The sequence below is a fragment of the Zeus faber genome (genome assembly GCF_960531495.2).
Source record: "Zeus faber genome assembly, chromosome: 2".
In the NCBI taxonomy this organism is placed as follows: Eukaryota; Metazoa; Chordata; class Actinopteri; order Zeiformes; family Zeidae; genus Zeus; species Zeus faber.
Genome location: NC_137189.1, coordinates 24,884,745 through 24,902,857, shown reverse-complemented (window position 1 = coordinate 24,902,857; position 18,113 = coordinate 24,884,745). Strand labels below are relative to the sequence as shown.

At 39.6% G+C, this 18,113-nt stretch overlaps 1 protein-coding gene across 2 annotated transcripts in view; it reads right to left on the bottom strand.

Annotated features, from left to right (window-relative positions):
- Window positions 1–18,113, bottom strand: part of LOC307248283 (uncharacterized protein) — a 39,396-nt gene that overhangs the window by 10,774 nt on the left and 10,509 nt on the right. For both annotated transcript variants that reach the window (XR_013844769.1, XM_080024631.1), the window contains exons 12-50: window positions 17,773–17,826; window positions 17,422–17,475; window positions 17,142–17,195; window positions 16,676–16,729; window positions 16,462–16,506; window positions 16,095–16,148; window positions 15,946–15,990; window positions 15,802–15,855; window positions 15,426–15,524; window positions 14,898–14,942; window positions 14,640–14,738; window positions 14,454–14,507; window positions 14,209–14,316; window positions 13,934–13,987; window positions 13,630–13,728; window positions 13,475–13,528; window positions 12,583–12,681; window positions 11,547–11,600; window positions 10,588–10,641; window positions 10,406–10,459; window positions 9,703–9,756; window positions 9,563–9,607; window positions 9,337–9,435; window positions 8,501–8,608; window positions 7,303–7,356; window positions 6,856–6,909; window positions 6,441–6,494; window positions 5,847–5,900; window positions 5,585–5,692; window positions 5,280–5,333; window positions 5,117–5,170; window positions 4,284–4,445; window positions 4,073–4,180; window positions 3,296–3,403; window positions 3,151–3,204; window positions 2,799–2,906; window positions 1,366–1,419; window positions 1,086–1,193; window positions 949–1,002 (exon numbers count right to left, since the gene is read on the bottom strand). Coding sequence is in view for 1 of the 2 variants with exons in the window: in XM_080024631.1 (XP_079880757.1) it covers window positions 949–1,002; window positions 1,086–1,193; window positions 1,366–1,419; window positions 2,799–2,906; window positions 3,151–3,204; window positions 3,296–3,403; window positions 4,073–4,180; window positions 4,284–4,445; window positions 5,117–5,170; window positions 5,280–5,333; window positions 5,585–5,692; window positions 5,847–5,900; window positions 6,441–6,494; window positions 6,856–6,909; window positions 7,303–7,356; window positions 8,501–8,608; window positions 9,337–9,435; window positions 9,563–9,607; window positions 9,703–9,756; window positions 10,406–10,459; window positions 10,588–10,641; window positions 11,547–11,600; window positions 12,583–12,681; window positions 13,475–13,528; window positions 13,630–13,728; window positions 13,934–13,987; window positions 14,209–14,316; window positions 14,454–14,507; window positions 14,640–14,738; window positions 14,898–14,942; window positions 15,426–15,524; window positions 15,802–15,855; window positions 15,946–15,990; window positions 16,095–16,148; window positions 16,462–16,506; window positions 16,676–16,729; window positions 17,142–17,195; window positions 17,422–17,475; window positions 17,773–17,826 (2,781 nt within the window). In the remaining variant the exon portion in view is untranslated. The remainder of the gene's footprint in view (window positions 1–948; window positions 1,003–1,085; window positions 1,194–1,365; window positions 1,420–2,798; window positions 2,907–3,150; window positions 3,205–3,295; window positions 3,404–4,072; window positions 4,181–4,283; window positions 4,446–5,116; window positions 5,171–5,279; window positions 5,334–5,584; window positions 5,693–5,846; window positions 5,901–6,440; window positions 6,495–6,855; window positions 6,910–7,302; window positions 7,357–8,500; window positions 8,609–9,336; window positions 9,436–9,562; window positions 9,608–9,702; window positions 9,757–10,405; window positions 10,460–10,587; window positions 10,642–11,546; window positions 11,601–12,582; window positions 12,682–13,474; window positions 13,529–13,629; window positions 13,729–13,933; window positions 13,988–14,208; window positions 14,317–14,453; window positions 14,508–14,639; window positions 14,739–14,897; window positions 14,943–15,425; window positions 15,525–15,801; window positions 15,856–15,945; window positions 15,991–16,094; window positions 16,149–16,461; window positions 16,507–16,675; window positions 16,730–17,141; window positions 17,196–17,421; window positions 17,476–17,772; window positions 17,827–18,113) is intronic.

The following is an 18,113-nucleotide window of genomic DNA, read 5'->3' as shown; positions in this document are numbered from 1 at the left end:
TCAGGTTCACTGTGAAATCTAGAAGCTTCTATCACCTCCACCTTGTTGTGAAGGGCTCTTGTTAGGTGAGACAGGCTAGCGAGGTTGCGTCGAGCTAGGAGCCCCAAACATTTCTCTGGTTGCCTTGGTAACAGTTGATGTGTGGTGTGGTGCAACAGGATGGATTTACCACTAGCGAAGTACTTAGAGAAAAACTCTCTCAAACAAAAAATGTAGCTACGACATCCATGACCCCAGAGGAGGGAAACTACAGGTCCAGAAAGGAAAAGTCCAGTTTCCAGGTTTTAGCTCTGCCCACACACTGACCTATGGGTTGATGCAAGTCAGCAAAATTCTACTTTCTGACCCTGGATTTTCCACTTCAGCCTCCAGGTCACTTTCGGTCAAATTGTTGTAGGTAACATTAGTTTGATAATATATAACTCATGTTATTTGAAAGGTGCAGTGTATAGAATTAGAATACAGAATACAATAATAATAACAACAATAATCTATAGAATACAGAGCCGACTTGGCAGAAATGGAATATAATATCCATAAGTACGTTTTAATTATTGTCTAATCTCATCAATATAAGAATTGTTGTGTTGGCGTTACCTTAGAATGAGCCATTTTTATCTACATAGGGAGCAGGTCCTCTTGCTCAGAGGCCACCATGTTGCACCGCCATGTTTGGACAGTAGCCCAAAACAGACAAACCAAACACTGGCTCTAGAGAGGGACTTTCGGGTTTTTGCAAGTTTCGTGGCCACCATCTCTTCCACGGAGGCCGCCATGTTGCCCCCCCGTTAAGAGAAACTTTCAGTTGGTTGCGATCTGCAACCTCATCGCTAGATACTACTAAATTCTAAACACTGCACCATTAACCTATGCTATTTTTTTGTAATATTACTTTAAGTCCTGTTTGGACCATCTTGGTATTCCATCGTCTCCATCTTTTGCACTCACCCTCTGTCCGACAGGTCCAACAATCCCCTTCTCTCCAGCATCTCCTGTCGCTCCCTGAAACACAAAAGGTATCATTATCAATATCCATACCAAACCCTCCAATATCAATAATCACCAATTGAACAATTGGTCCTTACAGAGGTCCCTGGCAGGCCGTGGAACCCGGTGAAGCCCCGGTGGCCCTTTTGGCCCCGTTCGCCCTGGTCCCCGGCTGCCCCCCTATCCCCCAGGGGCCCCTGGGGGCCCTGCACACGGAGCACATGGACATGGTTGTATTAAATGATATCCTACTATATTTAATTATATTATATTTTATTATTTTATATAAAACCAAATTATATTTTAGTACATACTTAGATAATATATATATATATAGTAAGGATTACATCAAATCAGATTTGATTATTTTATACTCACCACATTCCCTCGTAGTCCGTCTCCCCCCTGGGGTCCTGGAAGGCCCCTGGGACCCTGGATAGGAATCAGACAAACTGTTAGAACTGATGATCTCATCGTCCTTTAGCATCATACCTTGAGCGTTTTCCATTTTTTGGATTTTTGTTGTTGGGAGTTTAATGAAACATGTTTTATGAAGACTTTTTTTTTTTCAAATAAGCAATGGCAATGCTTAATGAAATGAAAACACAATGAAAACACTGTGTTTTTTTGGGTGTATGCTGTCTTGAACGTTCTAATGTTGTTCTTTTGTGAAGCGTTGGAACATGAAGAAGCAAGGTTTTTAAGGTAAGTTAAGGTAATTTTAGAAGTTAAGGTAAGGTAAGGTGTTAAAGGACCTGTGTGTAAGATTTTGTGGCATCTAGCAGAACGGACTTGGCAGAAATGTAATATAACTACATAATTTGTGTATAATCCCGTGAAAATAAGAATCGTTGCGTTTTCGCTACCGTAGAATGAGCGGTTTAAAAATACATAGGGAGCGGGTCCTCTTCAATGGAGCTAACGGACAAACCAAACACTGGCTCTAAAGAGGGGGCCTTTCGCGTTTATCGCGAGTTTCGCAGCCACTGTAGATTCTCCTACACGCTTGGAAGGGGAGGGCGAGGGGAAGGGTATAAATGAATACCAATTTGCCACCTCACCACAAGATGCCACTAAATCTTACACACTGGTCCTTTAAAGTCTCTGTGAAGTGAATACAGTGATTTGTTTCCAAACACATAATACATGTTAGAAAGTAATTGCTGAAAACATGTGAAAAGACTGAACGATGTAGTACTGAATTGTGGAGTTAGACCATTGAACTATTTGTCACCATTTTTGTGATCTGAATTTTTGGGGCGGGGCTAAATCAGGGCTTGATGGCCCGACTTTGCATGGCCCTTCCCCTAACACTATTTTAAGACCAGGTCGAATCGGAGCATCAGTGGTGAAATAAGCTAACAGCCCAGAGTTTGGGATAAAACGCTCTTTTGGATGTAAACACCTGGCGTAAAAGAGATCCCCGCTCCGCTGTGCGTTGGCTGCTGCATGCTGCCAAACATCAGAGAAGTGACGTAGTGGCGTCAAACGTAACTTTTCCCGTGGTTTCGTACCCGAGCATAAAGGTTACATAGTGCAAGAACAGGCTTTCGGAGGAAAGGTGGGAACGAAAGAGGTGCTATTCTCCATATTACAAGTCAGTGTACCATCAAAATAATTCTGAAGCTGTTATTTGAAGGTAAACAAATTACAAGTTACATGGCATGGCCAATGTAAAAAGTGAAGTTAAGTTATGATAGTAAGGAACATTAAGGTAAGTTATGGTACTTTAAGATGTAGGTTAAGTGTAATGTAGGTTAAGTTAATGTAAAGTTATGGTCATGGTAATGTTAAGTTAAGTTGTTCCTCACATTCTCTCCTCTCAGGCCTGGAGACCCCGTGGTTCCCACTGGACCTTCACCTCCCGCAGAACCAGCAGTTCCAGAAAGTCCCTCGGGTCCTGGAGCCCCCCGGTCGCCCTGGAGACATGTGTACGCATGCGTGCACACACACACACACACACACACACACACACACACACACACACACACACACACACACACACACACACACACACACACACACACACACACACACACACACACACACACACACGTCAGATTTCTGAATATGTATACAAACACATATGGACTTAACACACAGATGCACACATCATACAAAATAGACATGTATACACACACGTGCACACACACACTGTCTTACCCGGGTCCCCAATAGCCCGTCCTTCCCAGGGGCCCCCTCCACTCCTACGATGCCCTAAAGGACCAACCAGAGATCAGGAATTAGACTTTATTATCATTATTATTATTATTTTTACTATGAAAGTATTTTATGGTATAACACATACCTGTGGACCGGGCTCTCCTCTGGGTCCTGTGGACCCCGGGAAGCCAACGCCCCCTGGAGGCCCCATGATGCCCTGCACTCCAGTACCACCCGCCTTTCCAGGTGCACCCTGGGAAGAAAAAAAAACATTTTAAGGATGATTATAATTTTTCCATTCCTGACTTTCTATTCCTGACTTTTAAAAATAATCTATCTTTTATACTTTTTACAAAAAAAAAAAGTTGTTTGATTGTTTGAATTATTATTTTTTTGTTGTTTTAAATTATTATTTTTTTTTTGTTCAGTAATTGAACAATGTAAAAAATAATAATACAAAAACAGATTTCTTATTTTTTTATTTATATTTTTCACATTTTCACAATTATTGCGAAAATGTGCATCGCAAATAAATAATAAATAAATCAGTTGTGGTAAAAACTAGATTGGTGAGTGCTGCCACATGAAACAGAAAGTAAAAAAGAAACCTACTCTTTCAATATTTCATATTATTTTGTAAAAATATAAACATCTGGTTGCGGCTTCGTCGAAACTTAAAAAAAAATCGGAATCTGAAACCTGAATTAATTTCCTGCCTAAGTCATTGTACCTCTTACCTGAGAATCCGTCAGAAAACACAATACTCTGTACTGTACATTAACCTTTGAGCATTTTTTGATGATTAATCTGAATCTGAATTAATTCACTTTGTGCTTTGGAGGGAAAATCAGCCAAAAAGTCAAAAATTGGGTTTTATAGATAATGAAATCATTATCACAACTCCATGATAAAACCAACTCACCGCAGATCCGGGCAATCCCAGCATGCCTCTCTCTCCTCGGACCCCAGGTTGGCCCACCACACCCCTCTGGCCGGTGGTCCCTGCGGGGCCTGGGGGGCCGTCAGGACCCTGGTGATAACCATGGAAACAACGAGAAATGTTCAGTGTAAACATACCTTTTTGTCAGCACAACTGTGAACAATAAAGATTTATAAAAATCGGGGGTCCTCACCGGGAGCCCGCCCTCTCCAGAGTCACCCTTCTCTCCGGGGTTCCCCAAGGGGCCCGAAGCCCCTTGCTCCCCCTGAAGACCTGGGGCTCCGCTCTCACCTCCCAGACCAGGGGGGCCCGACTTCCCAGGGGCCCCGGGGGACCCGGCCAGCCCTGTGGCGCCCTGGAGGAATTATGAGGAGGAGGAAGAGAAAGGTGAAAGTCTCCTCGATGTTCAGACTCTCTAAACTGAATTGCATATCGTTAAGATTGTTAGGATCGATCTTAACATGTTCCTTCAGAGATAAGATAAGATGCTTCTTAAGATGCATCTTAAGATAGATCTTTGTAAGAAAGTTTGTAATAATGTCCTTTACCGCATTTCCTCCGTATTTTCTTAAGAACTTCATTTGTTTCCACAGTAACCATAATGACCTCAACGCCCATATGCAGGTAATATTGTTGTTTATCATATTTTTATTTATTGTATTGGGGTGAGCTAATCCTGCTTATATGACTTTCCCATTATAATATCATAACAATAATAATAATTAACCCTAACCCAATATTTAATAAATGCGTAAGAAATCCTGTCAGTTAAATAAGTGATGAGAGACAATCTAATAGAAATACTAAAATAGTCAGTTTGATCAAATAAAACCAATCTGAAGTGGCGGTTAGAGCAGTTGAGAATTATTGTGGGGAAACACATTTTTTCTTCAGAAAGAATATAGCTTAAGAAGATACAAAACGCATAATGTATAAAAAAATATATTGTGTAATATATTCCACATATGACTCAGCACATAATAAAATCATATCTGAAGTTTTGTTAAATTAATGTCAAATTCTCACGGCGGATCCTGTAGGTCCAACTCCTCCAGGAAGTCCAGGAAAACCAGATGATCCCTGATGGAGAGATGGATAAAAGAGAGAGAGATTTCAGATGAAAATATGGAATAATAATAATAATAATAATAATAATAATAATAATAATGGAAAACCATCTGGAACTCACCGTTGCCCCCTGTGTTCCTCTGCCGCCCTTCAGCCCTGTCACACCAACTGGACCCTGCACACGCACACACACACACACACACACACACACACACACACACACACACATATTAGATTACATTGAATAATATTATATTATATCATGCAACAGCAATTATTACATTACATTTAAAATAAAAATAAAGGATATTTACCTGATTTTAAATTAAACTATTAATTATCTTAAAGAAATCTGCAGAAATAAAAACATTTCAAAAAAACAATTAGAAACCAAAAAAGTACAATTTTTTCCAAATTTAAAAGTACCTGAGCGCCCAGCTTGCCGGCAGTCCCCTGGGGGCCCGGGGCCCCGCCCTCTCCCTTATTACCCAGCTCGCCCACCTCGCCTTTGACTCCCGGCTGCCCATCGGGACCCTGGGAAAAAAAACAGGAACAGGAAGTTGATAGATTCAGAATCTTCGTGTGTTAGCTTGTTTATTAACTGATTATAAATAAACTTGTCTATGAATGATATTTTCCTGTTGCTTTAAAAGGTTCTACAAATAATACTGGGTCTGATTCCTCGTACCGGGGATCCAGGGAAGCCCACAGCTCCGGTTGGGCCAGGTTCTCCCGGGGAGCCCTGATGGAGTCAAACACAACATGGAGGGCGTAGAAAAATACAGAAACGTTTATTTCATGTGAAAAAGTCACTTAATTGAAGGAGTTTCAAGCTAGAACAATACAGACTTTTTCTGTGAATGACTTTTATTGTGAAGAAGTACTTCACAATAAAAGTCTCAATAGGCAAAGAAATGTCGTCACTTTTTCTGGCATTCTTTCCAAGAATAGAACCTCTGAAAATAAATCTGTCATTTCAAGAGAGAGACTTTTATTGTGAATTTTTGGTATTTCCACGTAAACAGTTTGTGAAATTCAACATGAATTAAATCTACTATCACTGCTCAAAATGAACCAAAATAAATGCCATAGTCCTATTTAATACATACATTTATGAATTAAAACAGAGATAGTTAAAAACGTTGTTAAACCATTAAAAAATGTTTTTTATAAATAAACATATAAATACAATTGTAATAATAAACAAACGCATAAACAAACAAACAAACAAACAAACAAATAGAAAAATAACACATTTATTTTTCAAAAAAGTCTCACTGACAGCCATGGCTCTGGAGCCTCGACGTCCTGTCGGTCCTTGAGGTCCAGGTTCACCCTGGAGGAGATAAATGACAAGTTAATCATGCATCCATCATCCATCTGTCTATCCATCCATCCATTAAATCCATTCATTACATCCATCCATTATATCCATACTTCCATCATTCATCCATCACTCCATCCATTACATCCATCCATCCATGCATCCATCTATTAATCCATTACATCTATCCAACCATCCCTCCAACCATCACTCCATCAATTATGTCCATCACTCCATTTGCCATATATTCATCCATCCATCCATCATCTGTCCATCATCTGTCCATGACTCAGTCTATCAATCACTCCATCAATTACATCCATCCATCCAATCTCATCATATCTCATCTCATCTTGAAGCTGGTGGTTCTCACCTTCTCTCCGCTAGGTCCACTGAGTCCTACTGGTCCAACAGAACCTGTCAGTCCCTTCAGAAACACAGGAAGTAAGGTTATTATGAGGCCTGGACTGGATCTGCTAACAACGCTAAGCTAACGTGATGATGTACATCTCTCTTTCTCTGATTACATCTCTATTTCTCTGATTAACTAATTTCTCTACATTGATGTTTGTATGTATCTGTCTGATTTAAAACCATTTAAAAATATCAATTCAGTATCCAGTATATAGAAATTATATTACAATGCATATTAATTGTATTTTCATATGTATTAAATTATAATTAAATATTATCATTATGTTAATAAAGTTCCATTCAGCCAAGCCAGTGCAATGAATAAACATTATTTATTTAAAGGTGTCTTTATATTCTAAACATTGACAAACTTTTAATTAATATTCAGCATTAAACATGAACTCACTCTGGCTCCATCAGATCCAGCTTTTCCCTCCAGGCCCTTCTCTCCAACTGAACCCTGCAAATATGTTATTATTTTATTAATAATAATAATAATAATAATAATAATCATCATCATAATATAATAACTGTAGGCAGCAATACATGGGGTCCAGTTTAGTCATGTTAGGTACGTATTACAGGTTTCCGAGGTTCCATAAATCAACACAAAAGAAAGGGATTGTTCCTCCTCCAAAGGTTCTTAGAACTTCCGGCTACTTCCTATAATCTGTGACCGATTATAGTTTTTGGGGTTTTGTAAAACGCAGCACGAGTGACAGTTTTCTGAGTTTCCATTAAACGGACCACCTGCTCAGGTTGTCTGTCTACATGAAGCAGCAGTGGTGGGCTTTCCGATTCCTTTGAAGGACACAAATCTTTTGATTTAGTTCACGAAAAAGATTTGTTCACTGATTTGTTCACCAACCCCCAAACGATTTCTGGTGATTCTCACATTCGCAAACGACTCGTTCTTGCAGTGAATTCGTCCAGTAAGTAGGGTAAGGACTCCAGGGAGGAGTCCCCTGATGTTTTCAACATTCACTACTACACTGTCCCAGGTTTTCATCACAATTAAACTTGTAATAATATCATACTTGAAAATGCAGCTGTCTGCACACACTGCAACAGTATCAGCCAGGCACAGTGGAAATGCCAACATAGACACATGCAAAGCAACCAATGGAGTCTACACTGCGCACCTCGCCCAATGCAAAAGATCCCCCAGAGTTATACCCTGCACATATATAACAAATTCCATGATGATGTCACAAAGCGCCACGCTCCACCACCCCAACTTGGGCCACGAAATGTCTGGAATGCCCCGAATGCAACGACACTTTATTAATGTCTATGGGTTTGGTGGTTGCTGTGCGCCAGACACTTTCAGCTGGAAAAATGCCTAAGAGAAAAATAATAATAAAAATCCAAACAAAAACATTAAGGATCAATTAGGGGTCCAATTAGTCCTGTGGGCTGGACCTCTTATAACAATACACAGTCTATTTTATTTTAATCATAAAATAAAAATAATGCTTACATTATTTATGATGCAAGAGAAACCTGGTCACATGTGATCCAATATCTCGTATCATATCATAGATGTAATATTTAATTTCACTTAATCCAATAATGACAGGATGTGAGGCGCAGCGGAAACTCACTGCGTCTCCTTTGGGTCCGGAGGGTCCAGGGATACCTCTCTCTCCAGGTATCCCCTGGAGTCCAGGGGGTCCGACCTCCCCAAGCCCTCCAGAGGGACCAGCACTGCCCTGGAGGACAGAACCATATCCATATTATCACAATATCCATATCATAACAATATCCATATTGTAATGATCTCCAGACTCATATCGCAATATTATAACAATATCTAGTCTTGTATCACAATATTATCACAATATCTTGTCTTGTATCACAATATAATCATGATATCTAGTTTTATATCACAATATATGTATTATAACGATATGTAGTCACAATGTCAATTATAATGATAACTAGCCTGATATTGCACTATTATAACTATGTCTTGTCTCATATCACGATATTATAACAAGATTCCTGTCTTATCGATATAACAATATCGATATGATAACAATATCATTATTATCGCAATGTATAGTCTCATATCACAATATCAATATTATAACTATGTCTAGTCTCACATCGCGATACCGATATTAAAATAATATTTAGTCTTGTATCATGATATCGATATTATAACGATATCTAGTCTTATATCACAATATCTGTATTATAACAATATCTAGTCTAATATCAGGTATCGACATGATAACGATATCTAGTCTAATATCAGGTATCGACATGATAACGATATCTAGTCTTATATCGCAATATCGATATTATAACGATACTATTACTGATACTTAAATAACGATTCCTAAATAATAAAAAATTCTAAAAGTTTTTGTTTTCTAGATTATTCTCAGATTTAACCTCCCGTCCCTGTATCTAACTGGACTCGCTGGTTCATTACCTTGGCTCCATCTGGTCCTGGAGTTCCTGGACTTCCTTTTGCCCCCTGCAGGCCATTAGGTCCCACTTCACCTCTCTCTCCGGGGGTCCCTCGCTCCCCCTGCAGGAACAGACAGTAACAGAAAATGGATAGAGCTTCATTGAATATTCACTGTTGATAGAACCTGAGGAACAAACAGGATGTGATGTATGGTTTTAAAAATTCTCTCTCTTTAAAAAGTTCTCACCCGTGGACCAGTCAAACCCGCAGCTCCCACCTCTCCAGCGATGCCCTGGGACCCATCAGCAAATTATTAGCATGTATATATATATATATATATACAGCATTTATATGACATTTCTATATTTATACAGAATTTTGCTGTACCTCAGTCCCTGGTTTCCCTGACTCTCCAGGAGACCCTGGCAGTCCAGGCAAACCCTTGAAGACACAATGACGTTAGAAAGAAACTACTAATTTTTCATATTATTATTACTTTCACTACTAGGACTATAACTATTAGTACAGTTACCACTAATAATAATACAAATACTTTTAATCTCATAATAACCTTGATATCAATTACTCGACTTCAATAACAACAAGCTACTGCAAAAGGAGCAAAACAGACTTTCAACAAAGAACAGTAGAAAGAAAGAGCAGGAAAAAAGTCAACAAAATATATTAGACAAAACAATGAGTAAAGAAATGAGGCCGTCAGATATATATATTTCCTGATTATGAAATAACTTTTTTACTCGTGGCATCAAAACCATCTCTGATCCTGAAATCATGTTGACAATTTATCTATAACGAAGGATTAAGTTATAAATTTGAGTTTAACTGATATAAATGTTTATTGTGAAATGGACTCAAAGATGATTGAGAGTTAAAATGATATTTCATATTTCGAGGTCTCTACATTACACCAGGTGTCACTAATGATAATAATTGCTCAGAAGCCACAGGTTTTTCATTTTGTCCCCATTGGCTGAAAACCTGCCAAAAACATGTTTGTAGCAGGAGGAAAAATCCTTAAATTTACCGTAAATAAAGTTGGAGTTATTGTGACGGTGACAGTGTTTCCTACCTGGAAGCCGCTGATTCCCTGAGGACCCTGCTCTCCTCTCTTGCCCGCGTTTCCCTTGAAAGAAAAGATCAATTTGAGAGAAGATCCAATTTCTAGAACACGGAAGACATGGTGAGGGGTTCGACAGTGGGGTTTGGGGGGTCCGGCCACACCCATGTCCCACCCCTGGTCCTGGTACTTACGGCTGGACCTGCTGGACCTGCAGCGCCCTCCTCCCCATCCTTCCCATTCGCTCCCTGGAAACAACACTCTGTCAGTTTAATCATTTACATTTTAATATATATCAATGCATTTTTATTTCATATGGGTTTAAAATAACAAGTTTCAGTTAGAGATCTTCACAATGATCTTGTTCTTGTCTAAACTGCGGCGGCGCGACTGGTGTTCAACCAGCCAAAGAGGGCACATGTCACTCCGCTGCTCATCGAGCTCCACTGGTTACCTGTAGCCGCCCGCATCAAGTTCAAGTCTCTTATGCTGGCCTACAGAGTGATTGTTGGGAATGCTCCCGCCTACTTAAATGCTCTTGTAAGAGCACATGTTGCCCCCCGGATGCTGCGCTCGTCAAATGAGCGTCGCCTGGCTCTGCCGGCCATACAGCCACGGCAATCCAGGCTATTCTCATTTGTAGTTCCACGTTGGTGGAACGAGCTGCCAAAAATGACCAGAGCGGGGACCTCCCTCTCTGTCTTTAAGAAGCACCTGAAGACCCAGCTCTTCAGTGAGTACGTCCTGTCCTAATCTACAATTACTTTGCACCACCTTGCAGTATTTATTGTTACACCAATGTTGTTGTTACACTAATCTCTGTCGCAATGTAGCTGAATGTTATTCTCCCTTGTAAGTCGCTTTGGATAAAAGCGTCTGCCAAATGACTAAATGTAAATGTAAATGTTCTGGACCCGGGAAGTTTGAGATCCAATTGGAACCACCAGTGTAAAAAAATATAGCCTAACTCCCTACTCCCTACTCTGCAGGTTACGAAAGGTGACCCGGGACTGAACCTGTCTGAGTCCCGGGTCAGGCCTGGGGTCCCGGGTCGGTGAAGGGGGGGGGTTCAGGTGGACCTGTGAAGACGTCTAGTTCTACATCTTTCCTCCGTGAATCTAGATCTTTCTCCGAGTGATGATCAGCGACGAACCCTTTGCCCTGTGGATCCTGAAGTTCCCGTATCTCCGGCCTTTCCAGCGTCGCCCTGGAAACCAAACAAACACATCAGGACCAGGTAGCTGTTTCATCTGGATCCATAATAATAATAATTAATAATTATTATGACATAATAATAATAATACTAATAATAATACTAATAATAATACTAATAATAATACTTATAATAATAATAATAATAATAATTAGGGTCCAGTTTATTCGTGTTAGGTACGTATTCAATTTTCCGAGTTTCCATAATGCCAGGATCAGACTACCAGGATCAGCATCTTTACCCCGTGTAGTGACATAATTGGTGACCACCCTGACGAAACGTCTAACATCTCTTTTTTTGTATTTTCATGCCTAGACTGAGCAGTAGGTTGTAGGTTTTCTGCCCAGTTAACCAATATAGTCAAGATCAAAGTGCCAAGAATTGATGGCACTTTGATCACCTAACCAGACATGGTGACCATCATGAAAGACAAAAATATTGTGTAGTCTGATCCTGGCATAAAGCATACCATTGTTTCCTATCAACAGTTTTCGGGGTTCTGTGGGGTTCTGTGAAACGCCGCACAAGTTACAATTTTAAGATTTTACATTGAATGCGGCATCAGCTCCTCCGGTCTGTCGTCGCGAACAAGTGGAAATACTACGCAAAGCAACCAGGTCTACACAGCGTAACTGTACGAACTCTATGACCAGAGAACCAGATTTATATAACATCAGATGATGATATCACAAAGCGCCCGCTCCTCAAACTAATCGAGGTGTGCCAACATTCTTCAACTCCTGCTAAATTTGAAACAGTTTTTCACGGATTCCTGCTCCAAATGTACAAAGATATTGATCAAACTTGAACCACAAGATGTCTGAAAAATCCCGGTTCCAACAAGACTTCAAACATGTCTCTGCATATTGCGGTTGCCGTGTTTCAAATACCATTTAGACCGAAAAATGCAGAGAAGATTAATAATAATAAAAATCTGAGAAAAAACAATGGGGTAGAACTGCTCTGAGGAACTGACAGCGAAGCCCTTTGGTCCTGGAAGGCCCATGGAACCTGCAACGCCTCTGGTTCCAGTGGAACCGGCTGGACCTGGTTTACCATCCTCTCCTGAACCGCCCTGTGGGGGAGAGAGATTAGATTCGATTAGATTCGATTAAATAAGATTAGTTTAGATAGATGGATTAGTTTAGATTAATTTAGATTAGATTAGACTACATTACATTAGATAAAGATATATATGATGAGATTAGATAGATCAGGTTAGATTATATAGATTAGATTAGATTGATAGATTAGTTTAGATGAGGGTAGATATATTAGATTGGACTAGATAGATTTGTTTAGATGAGGTTCGATATATTAGGTTAGATAAATTAGATTAAGTTAGATTAGAGATTAGGTTAGAAAGATTATTTTATATTAGATTGGGTGAGATACTGTATATTATATATTAGGTTGGATTAGATTACATTTACTAGAATAGATTAGTTTGATTTGTTTAGATGAGGTTACATTAGATTTGGTTATATAAGATAGATACATACACTTGGTTAGAAAGTTGTTTTAGATTACGTTAGAAAGATGAGGTTTTATTAGATTACATTAGGTTAGATTATGTTTTGTTAGATTCAATTAGATTAGACTATTTTAGATTGATAAAGTTATATTAGATAAAGTTATATTAGGTTAGTTTAAATGAGGTAAAATACATTAGGTTAGGTTAGATATTTTAGATAGATAGATTAGATTAAGTTAGACAGAATAGGTTAGATATGTTAGATTAGATTAGATGAGGTAAAGTTAGATTGGGTTAGGTTAGGCTAGGATAGGTTAAATTAGATTAGGTTAGAGTGGATTACATTATAGCACAATTCTAAAGGTAGATAAATAAACTAAAGGCTCCTGTTCACCATGGGTCCCTGCTTCCCCTCCGCTCCCTGGATGCCGATCAATCCGGTCAGACCCTGGAAACCACCACAAAACCAAAATTATTGAAAAAACACCTTCCCTAAATAAATAAAACATGTAAGATAAAAAAAAGAGTTAAATTCTGTGTACAACTTACCCGTGCGCCAATCAAACCGGGCTCTCCATTGCGTCCTGGGTCTCCGTCAGAACCTTTGGTACCAGGAGATCCCAGTAGTCCTCTCTCTCCCTGGGCACCCTGGGTGATCAAACAGCCAATGTTTTATTATTCATCGTATTATACATCATACATGGTATTATACATTATACATGGTATTATATTATTTGACTGCTGTAATGACTAACGTTCTCCAATGGGGTCAGTAAAGTGCAAATACATCTTACCCTAACTACCATTATTCAAATTCTAATATTCCATGTGTTTTTATAAGAAGCATACCCACCTTGGGGCCAGGTAGTCCATCGGTTCCTGGGAAGCCTCTGTTTCCTGGGGCCCCCTGCAGGACAAAATGTGATATTACAGTAAAGAACATTACAAATCCAATGTCACGCTCCTGAAAATTCATGTGTCAGAATGTAGGATTTTGTCCTGTGACAACAGTCAAACATTTTATTATGTTCTTAAGAGTGAGTAATCAATAAATAGCAAAGCCACAACCTCAGTCAGTTTGTGGTGTTTGGAGGTCAGAAGTCAAAGATCACATGTAGACTGGCTCACCATTTCTCCAGGGGATCCGGGGGATCCCATGGACCCGGCGTCACCTCGAGGTCCCCTTTTCCCCTCCTCACCCATTGGACCCAACGCCCCCTGGGCTCCGTGTTCTCCCTAGCAATCAATCAATCAATCAATCAATCAATCAATCAACAGATCAATAAATCAACTTATCAATCCATCAATCAACTGACCAACCAATCAATCAATAACTCGATAGATCGATCAATCAATCTCTCTGAGTTTCTTACCGTCTCTCCTATATGTCCAACATCTCCTTTGAACCCAGGAACACCAACTTCACCCTGAGAGGAAGAACCACATGATCTTCAACACCATGATCCTCATCATTAACTCAATCATCATCATTTCCATCATCCCCGTCATCATCATCTTCATCATGGATTGAACTTCGATAACATGCTTCCAGTCCCTACCAGTTGGCCTTTGGGTCCTGGAACTCCTGTGGTTCCCTGGGGACCTGGGGGTCCGCCTGGACCCAGGAGCCCAGCTGGACCCTGGACCCCCGCCAGGCCCTGGAAGAGCAGAACAAGAAGGTCTCAATGATAACAACAATAACAAACAAACCATTCCTTATTCCTTGTTTGAAGTATTTCGAATAGGAGACGGTGGTCCAGCATTTTTCTTTTTCCTGTAAATCATTATAATCCTGAAGTCCAGTTAACTCTACTCACTGTGGTGCCTCTGGAACCTGGAGCTCCATCTGGGCCGTGAGATCCCTGGAAACAAGACAAAATAAAATAATAATAAGAAAGATCAAAAGAAAAGGATAAGATAGAAAAAGACACATATGTGCGTAAAGTGATATTTTATTATGTGGATTTGATGGGATCTTGCTGTGTGTAAAATATTATAGTGTTTCCAAAATTTCACCATAAAATTTCATTTCTTTATAATAAAAAATAATAATGTGAAAAAATGTGTTGTCTTTTTTAATTCCGTAGAGTTTGTTGAATCGATCAGATGATGTATCTACTTTCAATTAGATTTGGAATTCTTAATGAAAATCTATCCTCCTAATGGGGAAAGTGCAAAGGAGCAGCCATTAAAGTAATAATTCCAAGTTGGAATATCGGGGCAGATCTGGCCTGATCTACAAATTCCCTGAATGTAGTGTAGCATCAGCTTGTTCCTAATAAAATGGCTACTGCATTGCAGCTCAGACTGAACGGTAATGACTCAAAGTGTGGACCCAGACCCACCTGTTTACCCCCGGCTCCTGAGGGTCCCACCCGGCCCACTTCTCCTCTGGGTCCCTGGGGGCCCTCACCACCCCGCACCCCCGTCGGCCCGGGTTGGCCCTGGACCAGGAACACATTAGGACGTTAGACCATCAGTCCACCGCTGGTTTTACCACCACATAATGAATCAACTAGAACAGTTATCATTTAGCAATCTTATCAGGAATCGAATCGTATCCAGATTATTAAAGAGGCCAGCAGAGTAGTGATGTTTTTAAATGTCTTCAATAAAGAAGAGCAATACATTTGGCGTTAATATCATTAAATCATTATTTTTTTAATTCTCTTTAAGATCATATACGTATTAAAAGTGTTAAAAATTAAACCGTGATATCACCTTCATTCCTGGGCTGCCGGGGAAACCAGGAATGCCGGTGATTCCCATAGGACCCTGATGATAGAAAATTTGCAGCATTAAGATTTATAATATAATATAATATAATATAATATAATATAACATAATATAATATATCAATCTTACCAGTGGACCTGGTTTACCAACATGGCCGGCTGGACCACGTTTCCCCTGAAGAAAGAAAGAAAGAAAGAAAGAAAGAAAGAAAGTGAGGTCACCCTCCAACATGGCCGCCAGACTCAGATTTGCTTTTTTCCGGCAGTTCCAGTTCCTACCACTGGGCCGCTGGCGCCGGGCCGCCCCCGCTCTCCCGGCATCCCAACTGGACCCTGCAAGAGAACCAGCAACAATCAATACCTGACTGGCTAATTGGTTGGGTTGGTAATCAATCAATTGGCCAGTAGTGGATTTGTTGGCAGTCAGTAACTGATTAAGAATTTACCGTATGAGTGTGGAATTATTGGTCAGGCCTGTAGGTGATTCATTGGGTAAGTAATTGGTTTGGGTAATTGGTTATTTGTTTATAAGCAATTGATTAGTGAAGTTTGTACTTCTTGACTACATGATTGGTTTGGTCAGTAATTGATAGGCTGGATCAGAAATTGTTTGGTTGGATCAGTAATTGATCGATGCTTAACGTACCGGTGAACCTGGAGCTCCCATCCCTCCAGAGGTTCCAGATGTTCCCTGAGAGACGATGCAGATAAAACACATCATACAAAAGAATATAATATATAATATTGTGGTTAATCAATTTCACATGTGGATAAATTATGGTACAATTTCCCTTGGTAACCCTGGAGCTGCTCCCAGGGGCCCTTGGAGGGCCCTGGATCACCCATTTACGCAGACGTACCTTGGACCCTACGGCTCCGGTCTCTCCTCTTGATCCAGGAAGTCCAGAGGTTCCCTGAGGAAGTGTTTCAAAATCAATATCAGTATTGATCTGCTGGAATATATTTCCATAAAGATATTGCCCTTGTCAGTTCCCTATAGAATAGAGGGAGAGTAGGGGTATAGTCGAGGTAGAATAGAGGTAGAGTAGACATAGAGTTGAGGTAGAGGTTGAGTAGAGGTAAAGTAGAGGTAGAGTATAGGTAGAGTAGAAGTAGATGTAGAGGTAGAGTAGAGGTAGAGTATAGGTAGAGTATAGGTAGAGTAGAAGTAGAAGTAGATGTAGAGTAGAGCTGGGGTAGAGTAGAGGTAGAGTTGGGGTAGAGTAGAGGTAGAGTAGAGGTAGAGTTGGGGTAGAGGTAGAGGTAGAGTAGAGGTAGAGTTGGGGTAGAGGTAGAGTAGAGGTGGAATAGAGGTAGAGTAACTACCTTGACACCATGGAATCCTGGAAGTCCTGGAAGTCCTGGAAATCCTCGAGCCCCCTGGAAACAACAACCGTTCAGAACAAAGATCCTGAACTCTGATTGGCCGAGCCATGTTAACACCTTGGCTTATTATGGATATTATGGATATCCTAATATTCTGATATATTGATATTCTGATATATTGACATTCTAATATTCTGATATTCAATTTTATATTGACACAGCATGAACTTAGCTCCATAATGGATATTAATTTATCATAATAATGTTGTTGAGATGTTACCGCTGATCCTGGAAATCCAGGCTCCCCGGTAACCCCCGAAGGACCGGCCTCCCCCTGAGGAAGTAATGAAATAATAACATAAATATAAAATATAATTCTTATATAACCTTGACTTGCAATACATGCGATACTGTAAATAACTTCAGAATGACTGCAAGGATTATGTACACTGTTTTTCAGATAGATAATAGATGGTCTACAAATGTAATCTAATCTACAAACTGTAGAATTATAAGATGTTTGATGGTAATAATAATAGTATCAGTATGGTATAATAGTATCATAATAGTTTAAACATACTATTATAAGGATATTGTAATAGTATTGTGAGTAGAAACAGTTTGGACTTACATCAGGTCCAGATTTCCCAGGGGCTCCATCAGGTCCTCGATGGCCCCGAAGACCCTGCACCACAGAAGGTCGGATTTATACATACTTATATACTGATTCTAGAATATGAATCATTTTACCAACACTAATACAAAAGTTAGAAAATAATACTTTTATTGTTAATTATTTTCAGTTTGAGTCTAGGTAAACTAAACATTTCTGTTTTACAAAATAAAAAGAACGCAGAAGACACATTTCCTTTGTAAAAAAAAAATTATATTATTTTTATCTTTGTCTAACTGGAAAACACACACTGAATTTAAACAATAGAAAACACATTTTGCTGATTTAGTACTTAGCAT